Here is an 18,795-nt window from a genome sequence, read left to right as displayed (position 1 = left end):
TGATGTCTCTAAGATCCGCTTTGGCTTCCCTGGGGTGGACCCACCTCTGACTGAGCTGACTGAACTGCACTTCTGTTGACTTCCTTGCTTCCTCTCCTAATGCCCCATAAGGGTAGCCTCCAGCCCAGTTCTCTCCTCTAACTCTAAAGATTCCCTCATCTCTGGCCCCTGGAACAAGCGCCGGGGACCTGTCAGCCAGCAGGAATGGAGGGGCCTGCAGGAGGTGCTGCCAGGGCCCAGCTCCTCCCTACCTGGATCTTCACTGGGGGACTTTGGTGAATTCTGGAGGGCACCACAGACAGAGGAGGTAACAGGGAAGACAGAAACTGAGGCACAAGGGATTGACACAGGGGTCAGGGGACAGTGAGAGGGCCTGGCCTAGGCAGGGCAGTGAGGGGGCCCTGACCTGAGCCCAGACTCCAGCTGGAAGGGTCCTGAGATCATCATGACCACCCTCCTGCCCCCAGGCAGGCTGTACCGGTACTGGTTCTGCAGGGCTTTGGATCCCCTGATCCCTGCCTGTCTGACAGACTCTGACCTCATCTCTCTGTCTTCTGCCAGGTCTACTGGAGTCCCAGGAGCAGCTGGGACAGGATGGAAGCAGTGGCTGCCATGGAGGAGGATAAGCTCCCATCCTCACTGCCTGAGGAAGGTGGTGCCACTTGGGACCCCAGCCTGGCACCTGAGGAGGAACCTGGGGTCCAGAATGGAATGGCAGCCAGTGAGGAACTGAGCAGCCGCCTCAGCAGCCCAGTGCACGAGGAGAGGGGAACCCTGGAGGATACTGAGGAGCCCACAGAGGACCCAGATGAGACTCTGTCTGCCATCAGCCTGGGCCTCTCCCTCACCAATGGCCTAACCCTGGGGCCAGATATGAACATTCTAGAAGATTCAACAGAGTCCAGGCCCTGGAGGGTTGGTGAGCTGGTGGAGGGGGAGGACATCCCCAGGAGCCTCTGTGCAGACACTGAGGACCCTCAGCTGGGGTAAGTGGGTGTCTTGGGTTGGAGCCTTACCATGTTTGGCAGCTCCAGTCCTATGTGGCCTGTGCCTAGCCCCTTATTTTTCTGGTCCCTGTTTTTATCATACATAAGATGGGACTCTCATATCCCTATTTTGTCCACCTTCTGGATGTTTGGGGAGGATAGGGTCATGAGTGGGAATTCAAAGGCTAGCAGGTTTATTGTACCCCCAGCCCTTAGCCCTGCAAGTCATCACGAGCTGATTTTGTCAGGTGCAAGGATTTTACTCCCTCCATCCTAGGCTGGCATTTGAGTTCCAATTCCTTTCAAAATGCTTTGATGGGCTGGGGTTGTGACTCAGTGGTAGAGCGCTTGCCTAGCATGTGTGAGGCTCTGGGTTCAATTCTCAGCACCACATAGAAATAAATTTAATAAAATGCTTTGTTGTGCCAGGTGCAGTGGCACACACCTGTAATCCCAGTGGCTTGGGAGGCCAATACAGGAAGATCATAAGTTCAAAGCCAGCCTCAGCAAGGGCGAGGTGCTTAACAACTCAGTGAGACCCTCTTTCTAAATAAAATACAAAATGGGGCTGGGGATGTGGCTCAGCGGTTGAGTACCCCTGAGATCAAAAAACAAGCTTTGATGTGAAGGTCATCTGGGCCATGCCTCGACTTTCTGCAGATGAGAATCTACCAGTCCTGCAGCTGGCCCCAGAAAAGCAGGCTTTGTGAGGTAGCCTTCTCAGTCACCCTCATCTGAGGTTGCCATCAGAAAGTTCTACCGGGATTCCACTTCAGTCCTGCTTCCTGGAGTTGTAGCCTCATTTCCATTATCCTCAATAGGAGGTGGCAAGACTTGCAGTCTTGGGGTGCCATTGGGAGGAGGGTGGGGATTGGGCATAGGAAAGTCTAGAAGGCACCAACGAGGGCTGAGAAGAGAGCTGAGAAGAGAAGGCTTGGTGAGCACAGCTGTAGTCTCTGTCCAGAAGAGGCAAGTGTGCAGGTGTGTGTGTGCCTGGCCTACACAGGGGTGTATGCATGGGCATGTGTGAGTATGTTGTCATGCATGGGCTGTGTGGTTGTGAGTGGGGGTGTTGGTGTCTGGCCTGTGCACTTGTGGGTGTGTGTTTGGGCCTGTAGTGGACGTCGGGGAGAAGTGTCTTTAGGTCTGGGTTGGCATGTGAGTACAGTACGTGGGTCTGCGAGCCCGTGTGAACTAGGTGTGCATAGCTGCAGGTTGCATCCACAGAGGGCCTAGGACAGCCACTGAAGCTAGCAGGGGTTGGCAGGAGCCTGGGGCTTCTTGGAGCACACTGTTCATATTCAGGTGACTTACTAATTTGGGATGACTAAGGGTGGGTGCAGATGGAGGTTTGGAAATTTGCTGATGGTTTTCAAGCCTCCATCAGGGCCATTCCTCAGGTCTGCTCTGTTACATGAGCAGGTGGGAGATGGGGGGGGTACCATTTGTGGCTCTGACAATGGCTGAGAGTTTCTCAAGGGCACGGCTCTCTCTCTCTCTCTCTCTCTCTCTCTCTCTTTTTGTATGGGGGATTGAACTCAGGGGTGCTCTACCACTAAGCCACATCCCCAGCCCTATTTTTGTATTTTATTTAGAGACAGGGTCTCACTGAGGTGCTTAGAGCCTTGCTAAGTTGCTGAGGCTGGCTTTGAACTCGATCCTCCTGCCTCAGCCTCCCAAGCTGCTGGGATGACAGGCATGGGCCACCATTCCTGGCATGGCTGTGTCTTATTTGGATGTAACTAGTACTCAGCACACTCCTGACAGAGGTGTCCTTTCTAGGCAGACCAAAGTCTAGGACGCCTTGGTTTGGGGAGTGTGGAGCTGAGGGAACATACAGTAAGCTGGAAAACAAACACAATACTACATACTGATAAGGGCTAGGGTGACAGCAGGGATCCCTGAGGATAGGGAATGGAGAGAAGGGGCCAGCATGGTGTGGGCCTGTTCCCCTCTGTATTACCCAGGGAGCGACATAAAGGCAAGCCCTGAGAGTAGAGTGGTTGGCTGAGCTAAGAACCTCCTAGGCTGTGAGAACAGCAAAATGATGACCTAGTATGACACTAGTTGTGACAGGGAGCTGTCCACATTGCTCTGGGAACTCAGAGGAGCAGCCACCCAGGCCAGGCTGGGGGAAGAGACCTCATAGTCACTTATTTAGAGAAATATCGGAGGCCTACTGTGATCCAGGCTGCTGGTCAGGCCCTGAGGTTCAGGACCACATCTGTCCCTTATGCTCCTGTATTCCCAATCCCCATCCCAGCCTTGAGCCCCTAGTGCTCAGTAAGTTTTGGCTGAAAGAAAAATCAGCAGAACACAACCCATGCCTGCCCTGCTCCCAGGGAGCTCCCAGCCACCAACCCCTGTGTGGCGTACCCCTGGGCAGGATGGTGACTGGGTCCTTGCATCCCACAGGCTGGATGGCACCGGGGAGCCAGATGTGCGGGATGGCTTCAGTGCCACCTTTGAGAAGATTCTGGAGTCAGAGCTGCTGCGGGGCACCCAGTACAGCAGCCTTGACTCCCTGGACGTCCTGAGCCTCACAGATGAGAGTGACAGCTGTGTCAGCTTCGAGGCCCCCCTCACCCCCCTCATCCAGCAGAGGGCCCGTGACAGCCCCGAGCCAGGGGCTGGGATGGGTGTGGGGGACATGGGGCCTGAGGGGGACATGGGGGCAGCTGGTGGTGATGGGGAGCTGGGCAGCCCCCTGCGGCGCTCCATCTCTAGCAGCCGCTCAGAGAACGTCCTGAGCCGCCTGTCTCTCACAACGGTGCCCAATGGATTCCATGAAGACGGGCCCCAGGGTCCAGGCGGGGATGAGGAGGAAGATGAGGAGGACACAGACAAGTTGCTGAACTCAGCCAGGTGAGGCAGGCCTGGGGCTGGGGCTGGGGCTGGGGCTGGGGCTGGGGCTCCATCTTTGAACAGACGGAGATACTGAAACCTGGAGGGGACAAAGCATATTTGGGTGAACCAGTGTCCAAAGTCAACGAGTCCTCTCCAAGGCTGGCTTGTCCATCCTCTGCATCCAGAATTCTCACCCTGAGTTTCCATTCTGCCCTTCAGGTTTTCTCAGCTTGTAGGAGATCAGGGAGCTGTGTCATGGGCATGTGCAGTAGCTAATGATTTCTTTTGAAGGGTTGGTTCTTCTGAAAATCTAACTTGATTCTTTCCTGCTGCAGTGGAGCTTCTTCCTCTGCTCTGGCCCCTGCGTGGGTTTTTAGAGACCTGGGATTCCTTCTAGCCTTGCATCAGACCTCTGCCCCGGGGCCTCTGATCTCCCTCATCCATCTACAGTGATCCTAGCCTGAAAGATGGCCTGTCAGACTCGGACTCAGAGCTGAGCAGCTCGGAGGGGCTGGAGCCTGGCAGCACAGACCCGCTGGCCAACGGGTGCCAGGGGGTCAGCGAAGCTGCTCGCCGGCTGGCCCGCCGCCTCTACCACCTTGAGGGCTTCCAGCGCTGTGATGTGGCCCGGCAGCTGGGCAAGAAGTGAGTGGGCCTCCCACCCCTCCTACCCCATGTAAACCTGTCACCTTCTCCAGCCAGTGACTGTTTTCAGGAGTAGCTGGTATCAAGGAGCTCCCAACACCCTCAAGGACACCTCCTCCTGCCACTGTCCTCATTCCTGGCCGCGCCCTAAATCTGTTTCCTTTCTGGGCTGCTTGGGCCAGGGCTGTTGCTCTCAGCTCCCTTGGGGCTGGGGTGCAGTATATGGGATGTGGTTATGGGGTCATCATGAATGGTAGTGAGGACAGAGCAGCTGGTCAGGAGCTAGTGGCCAACCTAATGGGGCCAGGGAGAGAGGAGAACCTGGGAGAGGAATGGCAGGGGACATATCCAGACACCTGGGCTCAGGAGGGAGTTCCCAAGCCTCATGAAGCCCTACTGTCTATTGGGACCAGCTGAAGGGGCTGGAACCCCCAAGTTCAAGCCTTGGCCTTCAGCCTGGGGTGCAAAGGGAAGAGCTTGGGGCACAGTAAGGGCTATGACTGAGGAAGTCGGCTGGCACAGCCCCACGCATGTCTCACCAGTGTGGTCCCTGCTTTTTAATTCATCTTTTTGGTACCAGAGATTAAAGCCAGGGTCACTCAACCACTGAGCCACATCCCCTATTTTGTATTTTATTTAGAGACAGGGTCTCACTGAGTTGCTTAGTGTCCCACTTTTTTGCTGAGGCTGGTTTTGAACTCACGATCCTCCTGCCTCCGCCTCCAGAGCCATTGGAATTACAGACGTGCGCCACCTTACCCCACTGGCCCCAGCTTTTGACCCTTCTGTCCAGAAGGCCTCCCAGCCCACGGAAGGCTCTGAGGTGGGCAGAACAGACCTGGCTTCCGCTTGCTGCTCGAAAGGCTAAAGAAGACAGTCAGACCCTCGGCCACCAGTCAGAGCTCGCCCTTGGGGTGGCTTAGGCCCCAGGTCCTTCCCCCTCCCTCTTGCTCCTTCCCCCTCCCTCTTGCTCCTTCCCCCTCCACTCAGCCTACACTGGGCCCCCAACAACCCCAGCCTAGAAATCACAACTCAGATGCCCCCATCTTCCCTTCTGGGTTGTAGGCCCCACTCCCCTGAATGCATGGCAGCCTTTCAGTCGCCTTTCTGTGATGAGTCCCTCTCCTGTCTTTTCTGCCACTCCCTCTTTAGGCATCTGCTTACCTGCACTTAAGGGCATTTGTCTCCCAAAAGCAAAGCAAAGCTCTTCCTCCAACTTCACAGCCCACATTCTCAGGTTTTCTCCCTTAGGTGCATCTAACCTTCCCCTTCTTCTCCTCCTCACTCATCTCCTATAAATTGGTTCACCACCCCCATCTTCGGAATCTTCTCTTTTCAAGGTCACTGGTGACCTGGTGTCTTTGAATCTGGTGACCACTCCCCAGTCCACCTTCAGCAGCTTCGACACCATGGATCACTCTTTTTTTCTTTCTTTCTTTCTTCCTTCTTAAAAAAAAAAAAAAAAAAAAAAAAAAATATATATATATATATATATATATATATATATATATATATATACACACACACACACACACACACACATATTTAGTTATAGATGGACACAATGCCTTTATTTTATTATTTTTATGCGGTGATGAGGATCCAACCCAGTGTCTCACATGTGCTAGGCAAGCACTCTGCCGCTGAGCCCCAGACCCAGCCCTCCTTTTTATTTCTTTAAAGTATTATTTTTAGTGTGGAAATTTCAAACATACACAAAAGCAGAGAAAGTAATATATTAAATCTTCACATACTCATTTTACTCAGCTTTAAAGTTATCAATATTTTAAAATTCTCATTTCATCTACTACCCTGCAGCTTTTTCCCTCCATTTGCTGGAATATTTTAAAATATATTTCAGACACTCCATTATTTGATCCTTAAGCACTTTAATGTATATCTCTAACTGATCAGAGTCTTTCTATGTAATTATAATTCCATTATAATTGCAAAAAAATAGCAAAAATTCCTTATTATCTCTAAATTCGATTTATGTTTAATTTTGTCTGAGTGTCTTAAAAATGTTGATTTGTCCAAATTAGGACCCAAAGGAGGTCTGCCACATTGCATCTGGCCCTGTGATTTCTAAATGTTGTTTAATCTACAGCGGTCAAGAGTCTCTTCCTTTTTCTTTTTCCTTTTTTTTTTTTTAATGGTACCTGGGAGTGAACTCTGGGGCACTCGACCACTGAGCCCCATCCCCAGCCCTATTTTGCATTTTATTTAGACACGGGGTCTCACTGAGTTGCTCTAGGCCTCACTAAATTGCTGAGGCTGGCTTTGAACTCAAGATCCTCCTGCCTCAGTCTCACTAGCCGCTGGGATTGCAAGTGTGCACTACCGAGCCTGGCTTCTCCTTCCTTTTCCATGTGCTATATATTTGTAGAAGAAAGTGAGCCAGTGGTTCTGGAAAAATTTCCACCTTTTGGACGCGGTATCCTCATGGTGTTATTTCATAGGTTCCTCTGTTTCCTGCGGGTCCTGTTAACAGGAGGGAGAGCTTGAGGCTTGATTAGAATCAGGTGGCAAGAGTTCCCTCATTCCAGTCTTGGGACACGTTCTTCAGTGGTCTCCTGAACAACGCTTCCCTCTTCTCTGCCTGTGTTCCTCCGTCTCCTTCACTGCTTCTCTCTTTGTTCTATACCTTTAACTGAGGCTTTCATCAGAGCTCTGCCTTGGGCTGGCTGCCCTGACTCTGCACCTTTTTCTCCTGTGGGCTCAGCTCCCACTGCAAATCATTATTAACTACCATGGAGTAGTGACTCTCCCAGGGATCCTTTCAGCGCTGTCCCTGTCCTGAGCTCTGACATCTTCACTGTTTTAGTCATGCCACACCCCCATTCTATCTCCCTTTTTGGTGGATTCTGCCTCCATAATTTTTTTTTTTTTTTGTACCAGGGATTGAACCCAGGGGCACTTTATCACCAAGCCACATCCCCAGCCCTTTTAAATATTTTATTTAGAGGCAGGGTCTTGAGTTGATTAGGGCTGGCTTTGAACTTGTGATCCTCCTGCCTCAGCCTCCTGAGCTGCTGGGATTACAGGTGTGCACCACACACACTCAGCCTCTGCCTCCTCAGTCTTCTCCCCGTCTCTCCCATCTCTTTCTTGGACTACTAGAAAGTTGTCCAAGACCAGGGGTCTCCACTCAGCAGGTAGTGTTCCAAAATACGAATCTGACTGCCCTGCTTCAGACCCCCAGAATCACATCCTTTCCCTTGAGCTGCAGCCCTGTTCCTTGTCTCATCTCTTACCTCCCCCATTCCTGCTCTCCAGGCTCTGGCCATACATCCCTGTCATAGCATCTTGGACGTGTTTTGCAGTTTCCTCCGTTGGGAACACTTGGCATCATCCCATCCCCCACTCCTTGCCCCAGGTAGCACTTTTCAGTGTTGGCTGAGACATCACCTCCTCCGGGAAGCCCTCCTGATCTCCCAGCCCAAGGTTGAACAACAAGCCTACTGGCCACTAGGGGAGGCAGCCTAGGGGTAGGGAGATGTGGGTGGGTGGGTCAGGTACTCTGAAGCCAAGTCCCCCTGTAGTTCTGCCATCCTTGGGATGGACCCTGCTTCTAATTGACTTCTCATACTCTCCCTGCAGCAACGAGTTCAGCAGGCTGGTGGCTGGGGAGTACCTCAGTTTCTTCGACTTCTCAGGCCTCACTTTGGACCGAGCACTCAGGTCAGTGGGGCTGGGATGGGACAGTGCCCACAGGTGATATGGGCAGCACATCTGGATTCACATCTCAGCTGTATCAGAAACTGCTGTGCAACTTTGCACAAGTCTCTCGAACTCTCTATGAGGCTGTAAGGGCAGCAGCAGAGCAGCACCTCAGGTTGGGCTGAGGATACAGAGGTGGGAACACAGTCATGACTCTAGGAGAGGGAGGCAAAGGGCTGCCTCTGTGAGAACTTCCTGCCTGTCACGTGCCACACTTGGTCCTCAGCAGCTCTGCAAGGTGGGCGTGATCAGCCCCCTTTCTCCAATGAGGAAACGAGGAGCAGAGAGGTGAAGAGGCTTCCCAACCATCATTGAGGAGATGATGAAAGGGGATTTGACCTCAGCTCTTACTGGTGTTTGGACCCAGGGAGTAGGTCCCAGGAGGGCCAGGTGCAGGCCCAGGGAACAGGAGGGGTGGGATGGGTGGATATAGCCCAGGGTCAGCAAGCTCTGGTAGGGACCAGCTGGGGGATATAGACCAGGCCTTAGGAAGGATGGAGAGCAGTCTCTAAGCTAAGAGTGGATGGTCCATGTATGCTAGGCCTTTTTACTGTGTCTCTTATACTTTTTTTTTTGTGTGTGTGTGGTGCTGAGGATTGATCCAGGGTCTTGTGTATTTGAGGGAAGCACTCTACCAATTGAGCTATGTCCCCAGCCCTGTCTTATATTTTTACAAAATGTAACTTCTATTATTTTTTCTCTGTTTTGGTTGGGGTATTCTTCCAGTTCACTTACCCTTTCCCTGTATTCAATATGCCATTAAGCCTATTTGTTTTTAGTTTGTTTTCATATTTTTCAGTTCTAGAATTTTCCATCTTATTGAAACTTTTAAAAAGAAATTCTAATTCTCTGGTGAATTTCCCATCTTTTCATTCATTTTTTTTTCCACTTTTCCCTCTGATCTTGAGCATGCTAGTATAAATTTGCTATCTATTGTCTCTAATATCTGCATCATTTGAATCACTTGTCCCTGTTTCTATTGTCTGTTTTTTCTCTTGGTTTTCTATCATCTATACTGTCTCTTTGCATGCTTAGTAATTAAAAAAATTAGATTCTGCATATTTTGAATAGAACTATGGTGACTCAACATTAATCTGTATTATTCCAAAGAGGGTTCACCAAGTCCTTTGCTAGGGAGTTAGAGGAGGGAAGCATGGTGATGTGGTCCTACTCTAGCCAGAGCTGGACTGAGGAGAGGCAGTGCCAAAGCCTGGTATGGCTCAGGGTCTGTGTAGATCACGGGGTGAAGATCCCAGGAGGAAACCTTGGTGGTTTCTTCATTTTGTCTCAGTGCAGCAAGATTGCCAAAAGCAAAAACATAGAAACAAAAGCAGCAACCTCCCCCCCTTAGAGACTGTCTGTTGAGCTTTTTAACCTCCTACTTTCAAATCTTCAAAATTTGGCAAATGTCTTGCTATAATGTTTATAGTCCCCCAAGTCTCCAGGTTTCTCTCTCCAGTCCCATGAAGCCACCCAGTGTCTTGCCCCTTGTCTGTGCCCTTAGTCAGCAGTGCCCCTAGGGAAGAGCAGCAGCAGCTGGTCAATCTACATACCCCCAGTCCTCTTCTCTCGGGACCTTGGCCTTTGTGGTCTTGATGGTCTCAGCAGCCTCCTGAAGCTTAAGAAAATGCATTGCTTCCACTGAGAACAGTGAACAGCTGCTCTATCCTGAGCTGAGTCTTGAAGATTGCACACAGTGAGGAGGATGGGAGGGAAAGTGTTCAGTGGCACCAGCTCCTGATCAGAGGCACGGCAGCAGGATTGGAGGGCCTCAGACGCCAGCCTGGTAGAGTGAGGCATTACTGCACAGGCACTGGGGAGCCCTGAAGATGCTGAATGTAAAGTGATGCGGGCAGCCTTTGATCCAGTCATGTGCAGGCTTCTGAAGAGCGCCAGGTGGAGGACAAGAGGACAAGGCCTGTGGGCGGGCCCTAGGGCTAGCGGGGAAAGTGTATGAGGCTGCTCAGAGGACAGGGTAGAGGGCTGCAGGTCCTGAGGTGGGGAGAGGTGGGCAGTGGTGGGGCCGAGCCTAGGGATAGCTGGAGAATTGGTGGTGTGGTGTTGGGCTGGGGTTTAGTGAAGAGCCCTCAACGGGGACTGTGGTCCGGGAAATAGGTGGTATGGATGCCTCTTAGGTAACACAGGCTCAGGCTGGGAGGCACTGGATTTTAGAAAATCCTAATGGAGTATGAGAAGAAGAGGGAGAGGAACAAATCAGGGCAGAGGACAGGGAGCAGGAGGGACAGGGAGAAGAGGAGATGGGTATAGGATAGGAGAGTAGACTTGCATGGCAGTTGATGGCCTGGAATTAAATTTCAAGAGTGGTCCGTAGTTTGGGATGCCTTGGAAAACCTTGGATGGTCAAGGTGTGGCTCAGATCTCAGGGGACTTTTGGAGGCAGCATAAGAGTATAGCCACCCACCCTGCCCATGCCAGGCCTGGCCTTCTCCCACCCAGATTTACCTGCCACTTTCTCCTGCTGCCAGGCCCAGCATAAAGAGTATAGCCAAGTGGGTATTATAGGTGCTTTGGGCTAGAAATCAAATGAACCACAGAAAAATTAGGAGCAATCCATAAAATCGCAACCCAGACAGAGGTCTAAACTGGGTTAACCTGCACTGGCGTGCCCAGGCCCTGGACAAGAAACCCTAGCCCCGTCTCCCAGCCCCTTTGGGATCAGCTTCCCAAAAGGTGCCTCTAAGAGGTGGGTGACCTTGGAATTGAACTTGAGGGAGATTAAGAGCTTCTCAGCAAAGGTGGGAAGGATGCTCCAGATGGACCCCAGCCTGATCAGAGGCATCAAGCAGTGGAAATGCCTGTCCTATCTAGGGTGTGGGGACAATTTGGAGAGGCAGCAGGTGGGTATGGGTTGGAGAGACAGGAGGGGAACTGGGGCAATCACAAGACCATGGTGTGGAGGACTTGGGTGTTACCCTGAGGGTTCTGGGGAGCCAGTGGCAGGTTTTAAGTCAGGCAGGTCTTGACTGCCTTGTGTTTAGATGGCTTAGTGTCTTCAGGGACTGGGAGGTGCAGGGGGCCTATAGGGAGGATGTTGCGCGTGGTCTGGGCATGTGATGAGGTGGGGGAGGAGGAGGAATTGAGATTGAATGTGAAGAATGAATCCCTGGGACTTGGTGGCAGCTTAGACTTGGGATGGGGGAAGAGTGAGGGGGTGAGGGAGCCTGGGGCTCAGCCCAGTGGCATACAGAGGAGCAGGAATGACGGAGGAAGATTATTCTGAATGGCAGGTGTGGATAGCCTGGGCCCCACCATGGAGGAGGAGTGAGGAGTGGGTCTCAGGCACGCATCTGTTTATTATTCACAACCTGCCCCAGGTTGTAGGTGTGTATGTCATGTTGGGGCTTTTACCCGGGGTGAGTACCCAGACTGAGGTGGGGGTTCTGAGAGACCCTCAGCAGCTTTGAATTATCTTCTAGAACCTTCCTGAAGGCATTCCCACTGATGGGGGAAACACAGGAGCGTGAGCGGGTCCTGACACACTTCTCCCGCCGGTACTGCCAGTGCAACCCTGATGACAGTACCTCGGAAGGTACGGCAGGTGTCTCCTCTGCCCCACCCACCCACCCTGCCCATGCCAGGCCTGGCCTTCTCCCTCCCAGATTTCCTGCCACTCTCCCCTGCTGCCAGGCCCAGATGGTCTGTCTGCTCTGGTATACAGTAGGTGCTCAATTAATGTTGCATAGATAATTGATGGCACATGGAGTGGGCTCTGCCTGCTGGGAAGAGAGCTCCAGATATCTTGCCCATTGTCTTTCCCAGCACCTCAAAACTCTCCATCCTACAGGGTTAGTCCTTCGGGTCTTCATGTTTCCGGACTCTGTCACAATGGTGATTCTTGGTGTGGTGGGGGTCCTGATACATGAAGTTCTGCATGGGGACCATTTTAGGTATAGGACTTGTCCTTTGGATGGACCTGAGTCCTAGAAACTGAGGAACAAGGGGAAGAGACACAGGTCAAGTCAAGTACATGGCCCAGGACCCAGAGCCATTGCTGGGTCTGAGGTTCAAGGTGAATTTGGAGATAGCAGGCAGGTGTCTGGGCTGGAGCAGAACCAGGGCAGTCAGGTTTCCTCTGAGGGAGGTGACGGTCCTGACAGGAGGCAGGCAAATGACTATGACGCTGCAATGTGATGGTCAGGGAGCATCACGAAGCCCCTGGCCCTGAGTGTCTCGGGCGGGTGGCTGGCCTCTTCCTGTCTTCAGGGCCTCCAGGAGGGCGCTATCAGGAGACAGATGGGAAGCTGGGGTGGGAATGACCTGGATCATCACACTGAGAATGCCACTGTCTGTGATTTAGATGGGATCCACACGCTCACCTGTGCTCTGATGCTGCTCAACACGGACCTGCACGGACACGTGAGTTGGGGGATGTCCTTGCGCTGACTGACTCTGAGTCATCAGAGCCTGACCCTTCACCGAGTTCCCTCCCTGAGACTTCTTTCTCAGTGACTGTGTTTCTTTTAGCAAGTCCTGGGAGTTTGGCAACTAGGCTTCTAGATTTGTCTCTGCCCTAGTTTTTTTCCTGGGTCCTGGCCCCTAAACAGGATGGTGAGAACAGTTGAGTCATACGGGAGTTGAGGGTATGCCAGGTAAGATGTGTGCCCCTAGCTGGGCCCATGCCACTTGCTGCTAAAAGCAGTGTATTCCCCCCAACCCTCATCAGCAAGGCCAATGCCACCTCACTGAAATGCCATGCCCAGGAAGCCCTTGCCGTCAAATGGTAGGTTACTCTCAAGAGGCATTCTTGTCCCTTCCTTCACTCCACCAGGCCAATGAGTGAAGTGACAGGTGTGGGGTACCTGGCTGTGAGGCTGGGTTGGGCCCAGCCCCAGGTGGCCTCAATGTTTATCATGGCTCACTAATTCCTTCTTCTTTCCTTGGTCTGCTGCGGGGACCCTCTTTGGGCTCTCCTGCCCTTCCTCAGGTGGTAAGTGTAGCTAGTGGCGTGCATGCCCTGTGTGCCTAGACCCCCATCACCATGCCACCCTTCTGTGTCCCCATCACATCAATCTGGTCCCATCTGATCCCTTCCCTGTCATTGCTGACCCAGGGATGGTTAGAGCACCCTGTTGGGTTGGGGGATATTTTAGTGACTCGGGAACAATAGGCCAGCATGTCTGGTTCTAGAGTTAACTAGGGAAGTTCAGGCAATATGGGGTGGAAGAAAGCTGGGACAGGCCCATCTTCACATCCTACTCTTGCTTCAATGTGGCAGCTGTTTGACCCCGGGCAAGTCACCAGACCTGTCAGAATCTCAGGTTCTGCATCTGGTGGTGTGGGTCACAGTATCCTAGGAAGTCCTGAGAAGAGAAATAGACACAACACCAAGTGTCAGGATGATAGTATTCATTATTAATATTAAAACTTAAATGATGGTGACCTACAGACCCTTGGAGGGCCACACTGTGCAGGCTGCAGCCTGATGGCAATTGAGCATGGGGAAGGGAGGAGCAATCTGGGCTGTGCTCTGCTGGGGCACTGGCTTGGGAAGGGTGAGGGCCTCGGGGTGCCCTCATCGGGAAGAGCTAATGTGTGACAACTTGGGGGAAGTTAGCCTGGGCCTTGGCCTGAGTGTGGAACAAGAGAGAAGGTGAGTGTATTCTATGTGATGGTCACCAGGGCTGATGCCCAGGAGCCAGCACTGTTCCTGAGACTGCCCCCTGTTGGTGGAGAGTGGGTATTGCTAGTTACTCTAAAAGTAGTAGTGAACGCACTGCTTGCTCCATTCCTGTCTCCACTCTTGGCCTGCCTGAGGGCGTACCCTGGGCCCAGACTTGGATGCCCCTCCCCATGGCTGAGCTGCTCATGAGGGAAGCAGCTGCTGCTCAGTGAGCCCCGGGGTAGAGCACATCTGGAGTGTGGTGGGCCTTAGCTGGCCATGGACCCCCATTAACCCTCCGTTGAGGAGAAAGTAGGTGTGACAGATCAGAAGTGGGTGGGGTAGGACCCTCATTCTTGCTGTGGGAAGACACGGAGGATCATATTTCTCTTGAGGCAGTGTTGCCCAATGACTAGAAGCCAGGTTCCAGGTCAGGTTCTCTGTATCTCTCCACGTGACAGCTGGGTGGCCTGGAGCAAGCTACTGACCTCACTTAGCCTCTGTCTCCCACTGAGGAGGAACAGAGATAGCACATGTGGAGTGCTTGGCCCAGGGCCTGAGGGTTGCAGGGGCTGTGAGTCTTAGCCTCTCCTCTCCCTCTGCTGCTCATCAGATAGGAACGGAGTGCCTCATGGGATGGGGGAATCTCAGGAATGTGGTGTTGAGAGCCACAGCTGAAGGGGCCCCAGCAAACTTCCAGCTGCCAGCAAACTTCCAGCTGCCGGCTGATGATTGGCTCACAGCGGCCCCAGCAACATCTAGCTGATTGGCTCCTCTGCGGTGATGCTCATTGGGCTGTTTCCCTGCCCTTTCAGACCACTGAGCTGCTCATTGGGGGACTTTTTTGGCTCCGCCCACGTGACCCAGCCAATCGGCCTCAAGAGCAGGAGGATTGTGGGAGGTGGAGAGAAGCATGTGTGGGAGAGAGAGGCTTGTGGAAAGCCGGTGGTGGCAGTTGAGGCTCTGAGGGTTTTTCCTGAGAGGCTGTTTTGTTTGGCGTGTGTGGTTCTAAAAATAAAGTTAGTTTCTTTTGACAAGTGGCTCCTGATTGTGCCCAGCCAGACTGCGGCAATGTGGACGCTGATGGTGCCCCCGGCAAGAGTTCTGGTCAGAGAAGAAGGCAGAACGGGCTGCCAGAGCGTGTAGGTGCACTTTTTTTGGATGGGCATAGCCTGGGCGAGGGCTCAGGAAGGCTTCCTATAGGAGGGGCGTCCGGACTGGAGGTTGGAGACTCAATGGCAGTCCTGGCTGCTGAGTGCCTTCTGTGTTCTGTGAAGAAGCGGGAAGGAAACCCTCCCTCAGGTCACCTGCCTTCTAATTAGAAGATGTGGGCAATGCCCAGGGGAACAAATGATTGCAAGTAGTGGTAGGTCTGGGACGGGAATAAACTTGTGTGGTGGGGGTGGACTAGGGCCAGGGAAGCTTGACCTGAGACCTGGAGGACCAGAAGGAGCTAGATACAGAAAGATTTGGGACAAACTGGTCCAGGCAAAGGGGTCAGGAAGGATGTTTTTCACCTCTTGCCTATTGTGAATAGCTGCTATCAACATTCGTGTGCAAGTTTGTGTTTGAACAACTGCTTTCAGTTCTTTTGGGCCTACCCCTAGGAATGGACTTGCTGGATTCTATGATGTGGTCATTTTGTTTAACTTTTTGAGGATCCACAAAACTGTGACTGTTAGTTTGTGTCCAGTTGGGAGATGGACAATGGTGCCCTGGGTGAACAGGGTAGTAGATGTGGAAAGAAGGGGCTGCAGAGGAAATTCTTGAGGGTGAGTCTGACAGGACTTGCTCTTGGTGTTGGTCAGGGAAAGAGAAATAAGGATGGCTTTGGCTGACTTGTGGTGCCATTTCTAGAGTCTCCTGTATTTGTGGTGGAGGTGATGGGAGAAGTGAATTCAAGTCCCTTATTTTATTTTTTGGTACTGAGGATTGAACCCAGGGATGCTTAACCACTGAGCCACATCCCCAGCCCATTTTTAATATTTTATTTAGAGACAGGGTCTCACTGCGTTGCTTAGGGCCTCACTAAGTTGCTGAGGCTGGCTTTGAACTCCAGATCTTCTTGCTTCAGCCTCCTGAGCTGCTGGAATTATAGGTGTGCCCCACTGCACTCGGCTCAAGTCCCGTTTCTGACATGCTGTGTTGGAGATGCCTGTTGGTCATCAACATGGGGACACCACAGGGGTGGTGAGATCAATGAATCCAGGGCCCAATAGAGTTGAGTGGGATATAGAGATGAAGGGAGTGGTGGTCACTGTCATCCTAATAGAACTTAAAGCCAGAAGCCTGGCTCAGTGCCCTGGGGAGAGAAGCAGGCTGATGGCCATGTTCTGAGGCCTGATGTGATTTAGAGGTAAGCAGAGGACCAGACAGGACTGTGAGGCAGCTGAAGAAGTCCAAGGAAAACCAGTTAGTGTGTGGCATCTCAGAAGCTGAGAAAAGAAAGTGTGTCAGTGGAGGAGCAAGGTCGAAGAGAGAACCATAATATCTGCTATGAGGGTGTTGAGGCTTAAGGAAAAAGATGTGTGTGGTCATATTGGAGAATATTGGAGAATGGAGATCAAATATTCTAGGAAAGTATGGTATGTTGTCGTGAGGGGTTGGTGCCTATAGGATTGGGTAGTGGATATAAAATGGGACCAGTTAGCATGACTCTGTACTCCTCGCCAAGCTTATCCATTCTACTGGGCTGAGATCCACAGTGTAGGAAACTAGTTGGATTTTATCAGGGCTGTTTTTTTTTTTTTCTAGGCAAATAGGACAGAAGCAGAAAAGGGCAACAGAGCTAGAAGTGTTGGTGGAAGAGTCGGGTCTAGAATCTAAATGGGTTAAAAAGAAAGTGGGGATGTTTGGATCTCAGCAGAGTGTCAAAACATTGCTGGAATAAGCCTTCCAGAGAAGAGTGATCTGGAAGGACAGCAGATGGGTCAGGAGTGTACCCTTTCAGGAGTGAAATGGGGTGTTGGAGGTGGTTGATCCTGGGATAAGCTGGAAAGTGAGGATGTCAGAGAATGGTGATTTTCAACCTCCAAGCTAGAGAAGATGGCAGCCCTGGTTGAGCTGGAGATGGAGATGAAGAGAGAAGTTCGGGGGGCATTTTGGATGTCCATCCTCCAGCACTGGTTAATGGGCTGAATAGCAGGGTCAAAGGGGAGAACCATCAAGGAGGAGGCAGAGAAAGGGGACCTGGGTGGAGAGCCACTCCAGGAGAGTCCCAGCTGAAGCCAAGGTGAGTTGTTTTCAGGAGCAGCTTGGTTTCCCCCAGACCTCGGGTTTCTTGAAGAGTGGAGTTGATGGTGATGTGGGTTGGAGCAGGATGTTGGTGAACTCCAGGGATAGTCCAGGGATTTGGCTGCTTTCCTGAAGATCAGCAGTTGGGGTGTTTGTAACTCAGGTGGTGACAGAACTTCACACCAGGGAAGAGCCAGTATAATTAAGGGTTAGTGAGAATTTGCAAGTCTGCCCAGAGGTCTTTGCTCAGTTCCTTCCTTCCCCCTTCAGGGAGGTGACATCTGCCTTCTTTCAGCTTGGTCTGCCTCATCCTGCTTCTAGGGTGAGATTTAAAGATAGGATAGGCTTGTTCTAACCCTGCTGCTCAGGGAGGTCATGCCAGACCTATGGGGAAAGGTCTGGCTTCTGTGGGGTTAAAGTATGACCAAATTTCAGTACTTGGATGATGGCTTTGGTGGCTCCCCAGCCCTATCCAGCTTCCACTCTGGGAAAGGAAGTGAACGTAGTAAACTGGCCATCCTGGCCTGAGAGGGCTTGGGCTGGGGCTTGGGCTGGGGCTTGTCATCAGATGGGCTGTGACCTATTTCTGCTGGGAGACAGAGTCTGTGGAAGGAGGTCAAAGTTCAAGGGCAGCCTGAGAGGCCCTATATTTTGAAGCTCTGCAATTGGGTATATACCAGTTTAGGATGATTATGTTTTCTGGTGGATTGACCTTTTTTTCATTGTGAAAATGTCACTCTTTACCTCTAGTAATGCTTCCTGACTTCAAACCTATTTTGAAGATTTAAAAAAAATATTTATTTCTTAGTTTTAGGTGGACACAATATCTTTATTTTATTTTTAATGTGGTGCTGAGGATCGAACCCAGTGCCTCATGCGTGCTAGGTGAGCATCCTACTACTAAGCCACAATCCCAGCCCCTATTTTGAAGATGTTAGTGTAGCCATATTGCTGCTCTTGTGTTAGTTGCAGGGTTATATCCTTTTCTATCTTTTTGTTCCTGTGATGTCTGTTCCTTTATGGTTAAGGTATGTCTCTTGTATCATAGACTTTTTAAAAGAGTAAGTCTGATAATTATCTTTTAACTTGATCATTTAATGAATTATGACATATTTGAGTTTAAATATACCAGGTTACTATTGTTTTCTATTCAATTCATCAGGTCTGTGTTCTTTTTTCCTCTCCTTTCTCACCTACTTTTGGATTATTTAAGTATTTTTTCCTAATTCCATTTCCCCCCTTTTAGTTTGGTAGTTGTGCATTCTTTCAAAATTCTTTTTTTTTAAAGAAAGAGAGAGAAGAGAGAATTTTTTTTAATATTTATTTTTCAGTTTTTCGGTGGACACAACATCTTTATTTTATTTTTATGTGGTGCTGAGGATTGAACCCAGCGCCCTGCGCATGCCAGGCGAGCGTGTTACCACTTGAGCCACATCCCCAGCTCTGAAAATTCTTTTTGTAGCTTGTGATATAGCTCTGACTTGTCAAAGTACCTTTACCACTTCCTGCTCAATGTGATATCATTAATTCTATTGATTTTTCTTTCAAACCTTTTTTCTTTGTGGCCCTGGAGATGGAACCCAGGGCTTCACATATTTAAGACAAGTGCTCTACCACTGAGCCCTCTCCAAATTTATAAATTGCTATTATCATGCTTTTAACTATTATATCTCCTTATATTTTATTCCCCAGAAAACTGTATTGTTGTTCTACACCATTAATAGTCAGCTGCCCACTCTTTCT

General features: G+C 51.0%; 1 protein-coding gene across 2 annotated transcripts in view; it reads left to right on the top strand.

Moving 5' to 3' along the window:
• The first annotated feature begins 612 nt into the window (after positions 1-612).
• Psd2 (pleckstrin and Sec7 domain containing 2) overlaps positions 613-18,795 on the top strand; it is a 29,365-nt gene continuing 11,182 nt past the window's right edge. For both annotated transcript variants that reach the window (XM_027927864.2, XM_027927863.2), the window contains exons 1-6: positions 613-986; positions 3,402-3,851; positions 4,284-4,478; positions 8,079-8,159; positions 11,636-11,748; positions 12,517-12,575. In XM_027927864.2, the coding sequence (XP_027783665.2) occupies positions 613-986; positions 3,402-3,851; positions 4,284-4,478; positions 8,079-8,159; positions 11,636-11,748; positions 12,517-12,575 (1,272 nt within the window). The remainder of the gene's footprint in view (positions 987-3,401; positions 3,852-4,283; positions 4,479-8,078; positions 8,160-11,635; positions 11,749-12,516; positions 12,576-18,795) is intronic.

This window comes from Marmota flaviventris, chromosome 5 (assembly GCF_047511675.1).
Source record: "Marmota flaviventris isolate mMarFla1 chromosome 5, mMarFla1.hap1, whole genome shotgun sequence".
Classification (NCBI taxonomy): domain Eukaryota; kingdom Metazoa; phylum Chordata; class Mammalia; order Rodentia; family Sciuridae; genus Marmota; species Marmota flaviventris.
The sequence above is the reverse complement of the archived record's forward strand: the minus strand, read 5'-3'. Positions and strand labels throughout refer to the sequence as shown.